The sequence below is a fragment of the Pelecanus crispus genome, chromosome 1 (assembly GCF_030463565.1).
Source record: "Pelecanus crispus isolate bPelCri1 chromosome 1, bPelCri1.pri, whole genome shotgun sequence".
Lineage (NCBI taxonomy): Eukaryota > Metazoa > Chordata > Aves > Pelecaniformes > Pelecanidae > Pelecanus > Pelecanus crispus.
In genome coordinates this window covers 225,225,550-225,240,009 of record NC_134643.1, presented here as the reverse complement: position 1 = coordinate 225,240,009, position 14,460 = coordinate 225,225,550, and the positions used below count along the sequence as shown (strand labels likewise).

The 14,460-nt window shown below is 56.2% G+C and overlaps 1 protein-coding gene across 1 annotated transcript in view; it reads left to right on the top strand.

Annotated features, from left to right (window-relative positions):
• Positions 1-13,312: 13,312 nt before the first annotated feature.
• Positions 13,313-14,460, top strand: part of FCHSD2 (FCH and double SH3 domains 2) — a 174,926-nt gene continuing 173,778 nt past the window's right edge. The window contains exon 1 of the mRNA XM_075722744.1: positions 13,313-13,333. Within this exon, the coding sequence (XP_075578859.1) occupies positions 13,313-13,333 (21 nt within the window). The remainder of the gene's footprint in view (positions 13,334-14,460) is intronic.

Here is a 14,460-nt window from a genome sequence, read left to right as displayed (position 1 = left end):
GGAGGTCTGCACTGCTGAGCCCACAGGACTCAAAAGCGATGTTTTAATTCAGAGCAACAAGGTCTGCGATGACTGCCCTAAGATTGTCCCACTTAATGCATGTTGGTTTGCTCTGGAAACGCAGCCCTGGAAAACACAACCTTGGTTCTTCCCAGATGAAACTAAACTGGGACATCTGCATTGAGAGAGTGCTGAACATACGGCAACACCTTTGGGGGATTCGTAGGTCTGACCCAGTGAGTGTCCCCTCAACCTTGTCCTCCCACGTGTACCAAGCAAGCATGGAAGGCTCTTGCAATGCGGAAAGCGTCCACAACACCCTAGGGTCCTTCTGGTGCTTTATAAAGGGCCAAGTGGCATCGTCATCTTCATATTTGCTGTCACACACCTCAACACTTTGCAACTCCAGTGTTCCTCCCTTGTCTTTACAAGCTGCCTCCTGCCTCGATGTCCTTTCTTGTCCCTGGTCCAAGCCTCCTTTTGCTGTCTCCTCTTGTCTCTTGTCCCCTCAGAGCTTTTGTCTTTTCTTTCATCCCTTTTTTCTTACTGTCCCACCTTTCCTTACTGCCATAATTTCCTGATGGTTACATCAACCCCTTTGAGATCACCCTTAGGAAGATGAAGGCCACCTTCCTGAAGATGACTTCAACAACTGCCTCTCAGGAGCAGCTCAGCAGGTGTGTCCCAACCTTCAGGACCCTGAATAGGTCCTCAGGTGATCTTGCTGCTCACTGGGATGTCCATGTCCATGTCCATGTCCATGTCACGTGGAAGAATTTGGAAGAAAGAGGCTGGTAGAGGCTTGCTGGTGTCACAGGCACTGGACCCTGTAGATGACCCTCAGGATGAAGGCAGGTGGCAGCAACACCTCAGATCCCATCCCGGCTCCACAGAAACGGCGGTGACAACTCCTGACTGAACATAGATGTGGATGTGGGTTCCTGGAGTTACATCCAGTGATGGTGAATGTGCAGGGTTGGCTCTTGGCAGGAGGCCCTGCACCCATCTCTGGGTGCCTACATCCTAGGGGCAATGTGATCCCACAACATGAGCCCATGAAGCCATGGCTGCTGTCTAAATACTCCCAAACCTCAGGAGTGTTGTTAGATGGCTCTTGGAGACTCTTCTAATGTTTTCTCTACTCCAGTAGTATCGGTGACCTCCTGTCTCCTGCTCCTGATGTACTGCTGGTGTAGCACAGCTCCACATCAGAGAAGCAACCAATGGGTGTTTGATGTGACCCTATGGGGCTGTGTTTTGTGGGTCCCCCTCCTACACCAGACCACAGCAGCCCCACAGATTAACTCCCACCTAAGGACTAAAACCCATCACTGGACATAACCCTCAACTCCACTCTTTGCCTTCCCCCATCTGCTCCAATCATGCAGGATGGGAGATAACACCGGTGTAAGGAGGACTTACCCAATTTAGACTGGCAGAGAGGTCATAGAATCATAGAATCGTTTAGGTTGGAAAAGACCTTTAAGATCATCCAGTCCAACCAGTAACCTACACTACCAAGGCCACCACTAAACCAGTTAAGGGCAGAGGAATAAGTTCGTGTTTCCTGCCTTGGGGACTGGATCACTTATAATGAAAGTAAAAACTAGGAATCACTAAGGAAGGAAAGGACCTCCAAGATCATCAGTCCAACCATCAACCCAACACCACCATGCCCAATAAACCATCTCCCAAAGTGCCACATCTGCCCGTTTTTTGAACCCCTCCAGGGATGGGGACTCCACCACCTCTCTGGGCAGCCTGTTCCAATGCTTGACCACTCTTTCCCTGAAGAAATTTCTCCTAAGATCCAATCTAAACCTCCTCTGGCACAACTTGAGGCCGTTTCCTCTCGTCCTATCGCTAACTACTTGGGAGAAGAGCCCAGCCCCCACCTCCCTGCCCCCTCCTGTCAGGAGCTGCAGAGCGATCAGGTCTCCCCTCAGCCTCCTCTTCTCCAGGCTGAACACCCCCAGCTCCCTCAGCCGCTCCCCATCAGCCCTGTGCTCCAGACCCTTCCCCAGCTCCGTTGGTCCTTCTCTGGCCACACTCCAGCACCCCAATGTCCTTCCTGTAGTAAGGGGCCCAAAACTGGACACCTCCATTTGAAAGCACCTAGAAGTACCTCCTCGATAGACTTGGAAGCTGTTACAGTCCCACGCTGGGATGGGACAAAGGGCTAAGACTGAGTCCTGCTCCAGATGGGCAGATGCCTCCTGCCCCCAACAGACCCTGATGTTCACGTCTGGTCACAAGCAACTAGAAAAAGAGCAGGAAAGCTGCCAATTCTTGGAGGAAAACAAACCCCATAAACCTGCCAAGCGTCCCTGCTCGGAGATATTTACTCTTTTGACGTGTTCTCATGGAAATTAATCCCGGTCTCACCCCTCCAGGTATGGTAAACATTATGAGCGAGGAATGGGGAGAGGCTAGGACAGCAGAGCATGGGGAACAAAGCTGCTTGGGTGTACCAGCCTTCAACGAAATGTGGCGGAACAGGCCCAAGCAGGACGTAGCAGGGCCATATGGGCTCTTCTCCAGCTCAGCCGGACCTCTATCCCCCTGCGGCCATTTTGGCTGCAGGACGAGTCGTTCCGCCCCGGTTTAACCTGGAGGAGACTGATTCATCCCCTGGGCTCCTGAAGAGCCACTTCAAGGTTTCTTCAACTCTTATCAGGTTACAACAAGCTCCAAAAATGGATTTTTTTTTTTTTTCTTCTGCTGGGGAATGCCAAAGTATGCAAAAAGCAAGAAATTATACAGATAGGGAAAAATAAGATTCACAGCATGCTTTTTGAATCTTTTTTTTTCCCAATCCATGATTTTTTTTTTTTTATGGAAAAAAAAGAAAAGCGGCCTCAGTTGCTTAGGTGTTACCTTTTGCCTTGCCGTCGCCGTAGGACATGCGCACCAGTCCGATTTGCATCCGCATGGCACCCCCACGTGGGGAAAGCCCGGAGGCTCCATCACCAGCCTGACATTTACCTTCTGATGGATGTGCAGAGCTTTCCGGGTGAAAGAATGAAGAGGTGGAAACAGAGATCAAATAATTAATTAGGGGAAATCTGGGGAAAGCAGCAGTTGTGCTGGGAATGCTCTGCCAGGGCAGTGCAAGGTGAATACCAGCATCATTGCTTGAGCACACAGGTTGCTTTGAGCAACCAAGGTGGGACCAGGACCCATCATTCCTCATCTGTCACTGCATCCCAGGAAGCAGAGGGATGCGAGGAGCCCCCACAACAGATGCTGGGATACCCCTAGCCTGAGATGTGCACATGGCATGGCATGTCCGTGTCCCCCCCCCAAAACCTGTTACCATCTTATCAGAGCAGTGGCAAGGGCTGGAGGAGAAAGGAGGAGCTGGAAACATCTGGAGGCACAACACCTGGAGGTTGGAAAAAACCTGGTTTGGTGCCGTTGTGGTCTTTGAAGCCCTGGGAGATGCACTCAGAACAAAACTGCAGCCGTCGGATAATCCCAAACTCAATTTCTGGCTTTACCTGCTCCTTGCTGGCAAACACACCGGCAGGGAAGGGATCGGCTGCGCCACCCCCCAGGATATCACTGTTAATTATTAAGGATAATTTTGTTCCTTTAGTCTTTTTTTTTATACTTTCATTCATTTTTTTCATTTTCATTTTTTCATTCTCTTGTTCTTATCTATCTACCTGCCTATCTATTTGATCTCTTTGTCTGTCTATCTGTTGATCTGTCTATCATAGCCATTAAGCTTTTTAGTTCCTAATATAAAAATAAATATAATTATATTTTATTATAATATATAATATATAATAATATATTTTTAATATAAAAATATATCATAGAGTCATGGAATATCTCAAGTTGGAAGGGACCCGTAAGGATCACTGAGTCCAACTTCCTGCTCCTCACAGGACTACTATATATTCATATATATATATTCACATATATTCATGTATATATTCATATTTAATATAAAAAGCTGACTTCCCCAGAGAAAGCAGTTCCCGTACCATCTTCCCAGGACAGGGGGGACCTCGCAGACCAGCAGCTGCTGCGTCGGCAGCCCCCTCCCGCCGCGGTTTCCGTTGGCGAGCAAAGCCTTCTGCCAGGAAAACTCCTGCCAGTTCAGCAGACAAAATCGGCTTTATCAGCAACTGCTTGGATTCGCTGGTGGAAACGCTGCTCCGCCGAGGCTTTCGCAGCCAGAGCTGCCTCGTGCATTAATCACTCTGCCTGTAGCGTGGGTTAAAACATGCTGGTTTTTGCTCCGAAGCATATCCTTGCAGCCAAGAGTCCTTAAATGCAAAGCGTTTTCCTCACTCACCGTGAACTTTTTGTACTTAAAAAGGTTTAAACCCCTTCAGGGATTAAATTCAGATGTGAAGAATAAAGAGGCGTGTGGGTAAGCGGCCGCTTGGGAGCCCGACTCGAAAGTGACGCCTTTTACTCCAAGGGAGCTGCGTGGGGATGGGAATCAAGCGAACCTCCATTCCTTGGGGTTCATCTCCAAATTTTGCTTTTATGGCCAGATTCTTCTTTTTTTAGATGAGGGAATACGCCGCTATGTTCAGCTGTGGGTTGTCACCATCAGCTGGTATTTGGCTCTTGGGGTTTCCAACCTTTATGTCTCGTCTCTGTTGGGGTTCCCTGGGTGTTATGTATCTCTTTGGGACTGTATTCTCTATTCTCTTTCATATAAAATAAGATAAAATAAAATGAAATAAAAGAAAATGAAATGAAATGAAATGAAATGAAATGAAATGAAATGAAATGAAATAAAATAAAATAAAATAAAAGTAAAATAAAATAAAAGTAAAATAAAATAAAAGTAAAATAAAATAATTAAAAATAAAAATATAAAGTAATTAAAGATAAAATAAAAAATATAATAATAATAAAATAAAATAAAATAACACTAAATTTAAAAAAACCCCTGTTTATTCTGCCTGGCTTAGTGACACTGTGTCGAGCTCCTGTCTTTCTCAGCTAATTCAATGTTGCTCTCCCCCAAAATCTCATTCCCTTCCTCGCTCCGGTGTGGACCCCAGGGAAGCAGCTCCCCATTCCCACCAGCATATCCAAGGAGTGTTAATGTCCTGAGCATCCTCACGAGGACTTGGTCCCTCCTGGAGGGACTGCGGGGAGGGGACAAACCTTTGCAAACAGCCAAATTTACAAAGAACATTCCAGAAGATTAAAATCCAGAAGATTAAAATCAACAGGGCTGACAAATTATTTTCTTAACCGCTCGGGGCACAGTTGTGTTTTGTTTGTCTCCCTCTACGGGATGTGCCAGCCAGGAAACCCTGCGTGGCTCCTGCGGCTGTTTCCACGTTGCCTCCTTGGTGAGGCGACACGGAGCAAGGCTCGACTTGGGCTGGAGATCTCAGGGGGCACCCACAGCTTGGTCTCCTCGGGGTTTCCCACTGTCACGTCATGTCCCCCACTATTACAGAATCATAGGACGGTTTGGGTTGGAAGGGACCCTTAAAGGTTACCTAGTCCAACCCCCTGCCGTGGGCACGGATATCTTCAACCAGAGCAGGGTGCTCAGAGCCCCGTCCAACCTGGCCTGGGATGTTTCCAGGGATGGGGCATCGACCACCTCTCTGGGCAACAGAGCTGTCGCCAGAGCCAGCCCAGGTGCTGGACTTTGCACCTTGGTTGGGGACCCAAAGCAAGTTGGGGATGGGATTTATCACCCTTGAAATGCAGGACCATCGTGGATGTAAGGACATGACATGACATGATGTGACAAACAACGGAGCCATTACAAGAAGGACATTGGGGTGCTGGAGCGTGGCCAGAGAAGGACCAACGAAGCTGGGGAAGGTTCTGGAGCACAGGGCTGATGGGGAGCGGCTGAGGGAGCTGGGGGTGTTCAGCCTGGAGAAGAGGAGGCTGAGGGGAGACCTGATCGCTCTGCAGCTCCTGACAGGAGGGGGCAGTGAGGTGGGTGTTGGGCTCTTCTCCCAAGTAACAAGCGATAGGACGAGAGGAAATGGGCTCAAGCTGCACCAGGGGAGGTTTAGATTGGATATTGGGAAAAATTTCTTCACGGAAAGAGTGGTCAAGCATTGGAACAGGCTGCCCAGAGAGGTGGTGGAGTCCCCATCCCTGGAGGGATTTAAAAGATGTGTAGATGTGGCGCTTAGGGACATGGTTTAGTGGTGGACTTGGCAGTGCTGGGTTAACAGTTGGATGCAATGATCTTAAAGATCTTTTCCAACCCAAATGATTCTGTGATTCTATAAGCAGGGGGTTGCATGGCCAAGAGACGCGGGGATGGGGAAGCACACAGCCTCCCCTTGACTTACGCAGAAGGGTCCCCAGATGGAGCCTAGGTACCCCAAACCCCTCGTTTCATCATTCCTTAGGTCTCCCCCAGCTCCCTGCTGCTGACACACAACAACTTTTAGCTCACCGTGTGGGATCGCATCTTGGATCCCACCTTGCTGATGGATTTTGGGAGCCACTTTCTTCATTAAAGCGGACAAGGCATTCTCAGGGATGCTCAGGCTGAGCTGCCCGCACAGGCATGACCTGGCAGCACAGGCAGATTCCTGAGGGAAGGTAGATCCTTTGGGATCTCATTTCTGTGGCAGGATTTGATGGGAAAGCCACCGGCCAGCTCAGCTGGAGCTGCTACACCACCGCTCAGGTCACCCCCCGACTTTGGGAAAGCTCTTCCCCACCCGCACAGATGTTCATACCCCAGGACTTACTTATCTCAATGAGGATCGCGATTTATTTTTCCTATTTTTGAGCCAAACCACCTATATCTTACTTCTACCAGCACATAACTCGGGTCGTTTCCTTGCTTATTTGCTTGCTGCGCTGTGCGTCGCTCAGGGAATTAGGGATGCATGACTGCTCTGAGGAATGCCGGGGGAGTATTTGCTCATGCCCATCACTGGGAGGTTTTTATCTAAATGCCCAATTAATAAATGTCCCTCTTCTTGCCAATACGCAGCCAGTTCCTGATGCATCCAGCTCCCAGTTTCCCAGCAACGTAGACGCACTGGGGTCCAGTTAGCAGGGGAGCAGCTCTAAGCTGGGGACCCGGATCTGAGCTGCTGGGCCAGGATCAGTCCCAGGCTGTGTTTCTCTCCTGGGTGGAGGAGGAATTGCTCACATCTCCTTTGGGATGCTTCTAGCTCGTTAGCTGGCACGGCAGATTAACCCGTGAGGAGCCAGACAGCTGCCGCGGGGGCCACCAGCTGATGAAAATCCTCTATTTCCCCATGGAAAAGCTTTTTAAGAGACCTCAGCGTGCAGCACAACGTCTGAAGGTACCTGTTCACCATGCCAAGAACATCCCCCGTCACCCTTTGAGCATCTCCGACCGAGGGAGAAGCAAAACCCACCTGAAATGGTGCCGTTTGCCGGCTGCAACCCAATGCCAGTGCTTTCCTGGAGCTGTAAATCCTTAAAGCTCGGCCTGGCTTCATGGAAATGTCAGGTTTCATTAGAAACGTTTCATGTGCTTCTTGTTTGGAGAAAAAGTAAGACAAATGACTATTTAGAAAACTATAGAAGTCCTTTGGCTGCACCTCCCTTTTCAATGATTATTTAACTAATCCAGCTCACCCCCTGCCATTAATAACTCTATTTCTGTAGCAGTGGATGCATTTATTTTAGTGTTTGGGTTTTTTAAATTGTGAATACGCTTGTTGCTTGAAGCCCTCCAACCTCCTGCACCGACTATTCTGCTTCTCTTGGTGAATATTGGGCTGAACCACCTCGAGCTACACGGCCTTAACTACCTCCTATCAATGCAAAGCTAATAAATACCACCAAAATTAAAATTTAGCTCAGACCTTAGGCACAAGCACATCGGTGCCATGTATTTTGAATATTCCCTGTGTTACTATTAACCCTACGATTGCTCCAACCTCTAAAAATCCATCAGTGGGTCCATCCTTTCGGAGGGCAGAGAAGCACCGAGCTCACGTTAGCTGGGTGCAAAACCTTCGCGTGATGTTGCAAATGGGCAGCAGAAAACTCCCTTTTGCTTTTATGGTCCTGCTGTTGGTTGAGCTCTTGCAACCCTGAGGTTATTTTCCGCCAGCGAGGAAGGTTGGAGCATGTGCGAGCAACATCTGGTGCAGCTGTATGAGCGGGTGGATGTAGCAGATGGGGGTTGATCGGGATGCGGGCCACCAAGCCAGCCTGGCAGAGGATTAATTATTATATTTCCGACATCTGGCCAGGAACTTTCTTGCCGTATTTCACTTAAGGAAGCAAAAACCCAACACATTAGCTTCAGTCGTGATGTTCAGATTCAGCTGGGCTTGTCCGTAACCATTTGGGTTTGCAGGTTACTCAGCTGCCTTCAAGTTCTCAACTTACGCCGTGAAAAGAAGTATTTTTTTATAAAACCTACTGCACTTAGACACTTAGACGATTTATTTTTTTATCGCCTTCTTTATTTCACTTCTTTTTCCTCCCCAATCATGATTATTATCAGTATTTTAAAGACGTGGAAGCGCTATGGGCAGCTACAAGAGGCAGCTCCATCACAATCTATCACCGAAGATGCAAACTCCCCCGGGACCTGCGTTGAACCTGCAACGCCCCATGCGTCAGACTTCAGGGAATCCGCAGTCAAATGTATAAAATGAAATTATTCATGGAAGAATACCAGCAACCAGTGGAAAAACTATTGCCACGTGTGGTGAGGGGGGCTGATGCGCCTGTTTGCAGGCATGGTACCTAAAGCACTTCTTGATCCTGCATGCAAAAGCCTGTGGATGATTTACACCTGCGCACGCAAAAGGGTTGCGTGCACAGATGCTACTTTGAGATATTTTAGGAGGAGGCTTCTTCGGGTTGGCTGGAGGAACGAGGCGTGAGAGGCAAAACTTTTGCAGGATGACTTGTTTTGGGGGCAATGAGTTAAAACACCGGGAGCTCGGCAGAGGTTGCATTTCGCGTCGGTTCAGTGCGATGATTTTATTGCTGGGGAAGCAGATCGTTGCACCGTTGCCTTTAAGAGTTTATCTGCAAAAACCCACTCCCCCTGCAAGCCCTGGCTTCCAGAGCACCAGCTAATTTTTCTTAGCCCAGCAAAATTCTTTTTTTCCAACCCATTTTTCCACCCTCCTGCTTGAATGCAGCATCCCCTGCATCTCCCCGAGTGCATCCCATTGCATTTGCTCATCCTGGCTTTGAGCACCACGCTGCGCGGAGGAGCTGCAATATATATATTAAATAACGATTGCGCTCAACACTTCTGTCTTCCCAAAGCACTTGCCCAGCTATACGTGGCTGCATTGGAAACACTTTGGATGCACTTAAACTTGCTACTGGGCATGGGGCATGCTCTTGCACAAACATCTTCGGGGTCTGCAGGTTGTGCAGGTCAAATAGAGATGCAATATATTTTCACAGCATCCATCCATGCACCGCGTCTCGCTCATCATCTGGAGAAGGTGGGCCGGGGAGAATGAGTTCGGCTAATTAGCAGCACTAAATAAACTAATAGCTGGAGGAGAAAGGAGAATTCAAGTTGCATTTTAGGTTTTTTTAAAGTGTTAAAGATGGTTAAAGCATCTTTAAAGGCGAGGGGTCATTTTCTGGGAGCTGGAGTAAAGCAGTTCATCAATAATAAAGGACTCGGCGATGGAGCAGCAGCAACGCTGAAGCACTTGGGAAAATGCAATTATGAGAATTGCCTTACGCTCTGCAAACCGCTCTGGTAATTTGCTTAAAGGAAACATCCAAATGCACTTGAATATTTCAAAGATTTCATTGCAGCAGATCTAATAAGCTAAGCCAAGCAACCTAAGTACTGTGTGGGGGGTGTGTGAAAAAAAAAAGCATGTCCGATCCGGGGTTTTTAATTCCCACCCAGAGAAACGTGACATTGCGTGGCGGGGAACGTCACTTGTGCTCTTCTTGAGCTCTCCTGCATCTCACCCATGGCTGCGACGGTCAAGGCTTCAGCGTCGTTTTATTCTCCTTCGATTAAAAGCAACGTCCCGCAAAAGGATCGTTGCCCGTCGTGCGTTAGGGTGCTGTGCTCCCGGTGTGGTGGCCTTGGGACGCACGGGGAGCTGGGTGCCAGCCTCGAGGGGCTGCTCCAGCCGCTGTCCCCAAGGTCTGAGGGTGACACTGCCTTCTCAACTTGAACTTCAGCTCAAGTCCCGTTCTTGCTGCCCTGCTTCGCTCGGGCAACCTGAAAAGTGCTGGAGGGAAGGTGATGGCTGCTTTTCCTCCGGTGCACCCCGTCTACGTGGTGCTGGGGAGCAGCTCCTGGGTGGCACGGGCTGTGTCCTGCACCCCAATCTGTGGGGCCGGATCCTGCGGTGGGTTCGGGCCTTGGAGGCTGGGCCCACACGCAGTGTGCTGGTGGTGGCCCCGGGTGACAGCGTTGTGGGGTCCCTGTGCACCCACCCCGGCACCCTGCTCTGCACCCCCTGCACCCCCATATGCACACCCTGGCATCCCCCCCATGCACCCCCAGCCCTGTAAGCCCTGTGCACACCCTGCACCCCTCTGTGCAGTCCCCTGTGCACCCCCCGTGCATACTTTGCATCCCCCGTGCACAACCCTGCACCCCCCCGTGCACCCCCTGCACACCCCTGCAACCCCCACGCACACGCTGCACCCTTTGCACACCCCTGCAATGCACCCCCCATGCACAACCCTGCAGCCCCCTGTGTACACTCCATGCACACCCCTGCACCCTCTTGGGCACCCCTTGCACCTTCCCTGTGTACCCCCTGCACCCTCCTTGTGCACCCCGTGCACACTCTGCAGCCTCCCTGTGCACCCCTGTACCCCCCTGCACAACCCCCTGTGCTCCCCTGCACCCCTCGTGCACACCCTGCAGCCTCCCTGTGCACCCCTGTACCCCCCCCGCACCCCTGCACAACGCCCTGTGCTCCCCTGCACCCCTCGTGCACACCCTGCAGCCTCACTGTGCACCCCCGTGGACCCCTGTGCACCCACCGTGCACACCCTGCATCCCTGTGCACATCCTGCACCCCATGCCCCTCTGTGCATCACCCTGCACCCCGTGCCCCCCTGTACACACCCTGCACTCTCCATGCATCCCTGCACCCCCTGTGCCCCCCCGTGCACACCCTGCCCCCCTGCACCCCCGCACCCCCCGTGCACACCCTGCACCCCCTTCCCTGTGCACCCCTGGGCACTCCTGCACGCCCCCTGCCTCCCTGTGCCCCCCTGTGCCCCCTGCAACTGCTGTGCACACCCTGCACCCCTCTGCACCCCGTGCACCCTCCCTGGGCACCCCTGCACCCCCTGTGCCCTCCCGTGCACCCCTATGCACCCCTGCACACCCCCCGCACCCCATGCCCCCCCGTGCGCACCCTGCACCCCTGTGCACCCCCTGCACCCTCCCTGGGCACCCCTGCACCCCCTGTGCCCCCCCGTGCACACCCTGCACGCCCCCTGCTCCCCCTGCCCCCCTCGTGCACACCCCGCACCCCCGTGCACACCCCGCACCCCCCCGTGCACCCCTGCACCCCCCGTGCACCTCTGTGCACCCCTGCATGCCCCCGCCCCCGTGCCCCTCTGCACCCCCCCGTGCACACCCTGCACCCCCGTGCACACCCTGCACCCTCCCTGTGCACCCCTGTGCCCCGCCATGCACCCCTGTACGCCCCCTGCCCCCCTGCACCTCCCGTGCACCCCCTGCACCCCTGTGCACCCCTGCAGCCCCCCGTGCACACCCTGCACCCCTGTGCACCCCCTGCACCCTCCCTGTGCACCCCTGTGCCCTGCCGTGCACCCCTGTACGCCCCCTGCCCCCCTACACCTCCCGTGCACCCCCTGTACCCCTGTGCACCCCTGCAGCCCCCCGTGCACCCCCTGCACCCTCCCTGTGCACCCCTGTGCCCCGCCGTGCCCCCCTGCTCCCCGTGCCCCCCTGCAACCCCCGTGCACATCCTGCACCCCCCGTGCCCCCCTGTACACACCCCGCACCCCCCCGTGCCCTCCTGCACCCCCTGTGCACCCCCTGCACCCCCCGTGCCCCCCTGCACCCCTGTGCACACCCTGCACCCCCCCGTGCCCCCCTGCACCCCTGTACACACCCCGCACCCCCCCGTGCCCTCCTGCACCCCCTGTGCACCCCCTGCACCCCCCGTGCCCCCCTGCACCCCTGTGCACACCCTGCACCCCCCCGTGCCCCCCTGCACCCCTGTACACACCCCGCACCCCCCCGTGCCCTCCTGCACCCCCTGTGCACCCCCTGCACCCCCCGTGCCCCCCTGCACCCCTGTGCACACCCTGCACCCCCCCGTGCCCCCCTGCACCCCTGTACACACCCCGCACCCCCCCGTGCCCTCCTGCACCCCCTGTGCACCCCCTGCACCCCCCCGTGCCCCCGTGCACCCCTGTGCACACCCTGCACCCCCCCGTGCCCATCCTGCACCCCCCCGTGCCCCCCTGTGCACCCCCTGCACCCCCCCGTGCCCCCCTGTGCACACCCCGCACCCCCCCGTGCCCCCCTGCACCCCCCCGTACCCCCCTGTGCACACCCCGCACCCCCCCCGTGCCCCCCTGCACGCCCCCTGCACCCCCCGCCTCCCGTGCCCCCCTGCACCCCCCGTGCACCCCCTGCGCCCGTCTGCCCCCCCCCCTCGCGCCCCCCCCGCACGCCCCGCCCCCGCCGCCTCGCGCTCTGCCCAGCGCGCCCTCTAGCGGCCGCCGCGGGTGCCGGCGCCTCCGGGAGAGCGGGGGGGGGGGGGGGGGGGGGGGCTGTGTGTGCGCGCGCGTGTGTCCGTCCGTGTGTCCCCGTGTGTCCGTCCGTGTGTCCGTCCGTGTGTCCCCGTGTGTCCGTCCGTGTGTCCCCGTGTGTCCGTCCGTGTGTCCGTCCGTGCCCGCCCGCCGCCCTGCGGTGGCCGCTCTCGCCGGCCGGGAGGCCTCGGCGCGGGCCGTTGGCGGGGCGCGCGTCCCCTCAGCGGGGCGCTCCCGAGCCGCGCTCCGCCGCCTCCCCCCCCCCCGCCGCCACCCCCCCGCTTTTCCTTTTTTTTTTTTTTTTTTCCCTTTCCTCCCCCCTTCCCTTCTCCCCGAAGTCGCTCCCTCGCTCGGCCCCGTCCCCGCCTTCCCTCCGCCGCCTCCTCTCCCTCCCCGCTCCTCAGGGCCGGGGCTCGGGACGCTGCTCGGCGCCCGCCCGCCGCTGCCTGTGAGGAAGAGGCGGCCTCCGCCCCCGCTCCTCCCGCCGACCGGGACTCGCCCCGAGCCGGGGGGGCGACGCTCGCTGCCCGCTCCTCCCGCTCCTCCTCCTCCTCCTCCTGCAGCGGGGGCCGCATCCTGCTGCCGGGGGGAGGGAATTGATGTGGAGACCCAGCGCAGCACCATGCAGCCCCCGCCGAGGAAGGTGAGGGTCCCCCCGGGGAAGGCGAGGGGGGCTGGGGCGGGGGGTGGAGGGCCCGGGGGGGGCCCCTCCGGGGGGGGGGGGTCCGGGTGAGGGGGGGGTGACTGCGATGGGGTGGGTTTGGGGCGGGGTGGGGGGGTCTGGGGGGAGTGACTGGGATGGGGTGGGTTGGGGGGAGTCTGGGGGGGTGACTGGGATGGGGTGGGTTTGGGGCAGGGTGGGGGGGGTCGGGGGGGGTGACTGGGATGGGGTGGGTTGGGGGGAGTCTGGGGGGGTGACTGCGATGGGGTGGGTTTGGGGTGGGGTGGGGGGGTCTGGGGGGGTGACTGCGATGGGGTGGGTTTGGGGTGGCGTGGGGGGGTCTGGGGGGGTGACTGGGATGGGGTGGGTTTGGGGTGGGGTGGGGGGGTCTGGGGGGGTGACTGGGATGGGGTGGGTTTGGGGCGGGGGGGGGGTCTGGGGGGGTGACTGGGATGGGGTGGGTTTGGGGTGGGGTGGGGGGGTCTGGGGGGGTGACTGGGATGGGGTGGGTTGGGGGGAGTCTGGGGGGGGTGACTGGGATGGGGTGGGTTTGGGGTGGGGTGGGGGGGGTCTGAGGGGGGTGACTGGGATGGGGTGGGTTTGGGGTGGGGTGGGGGGGGTCTGGGGGGGTGACTGGAATGGGGTGGGTTTGGGGCGGGGTGGGGGGGGGTCTGGGTGTTATGGGGGGGTGTGGGGAGGGATGAGGGGGTCTGGGGACATGGGGGGAGTGGGGAGGGGGGGCAGCAGGTTGGTGGAGGCTGGAGGCAGGGTAGGAGAGGGAGAGCAAGTGTTAGGAGGGAAGGGGGGGTGGAGGGGTGAATTGGGGGCGGTGGGGTCTTGGGGAGGGTGGCGCAGCAAGGTGGGTAAGGGGGGGAATGGCTGGGGGTGTGTGGGGGTGTTGGAGACTGGAGGTGGGGGGGCCCAGGGTGGTGGTGGGGTGGGTCAGGTGTGGGAGGGGGGCTCCGGAGGCAGGAGAGGGCATGGCGGGGGGGGGGCAGAGGTTGGGCAGTGGGTGCTGGGGTGGCCACCCCTATACCCAAGGGACGCTCTGCAAATGAAGGAGAGCGGTGTTTGGGTAGGGCTGGAAGGGGGTCAGCGACTGCAGGGGG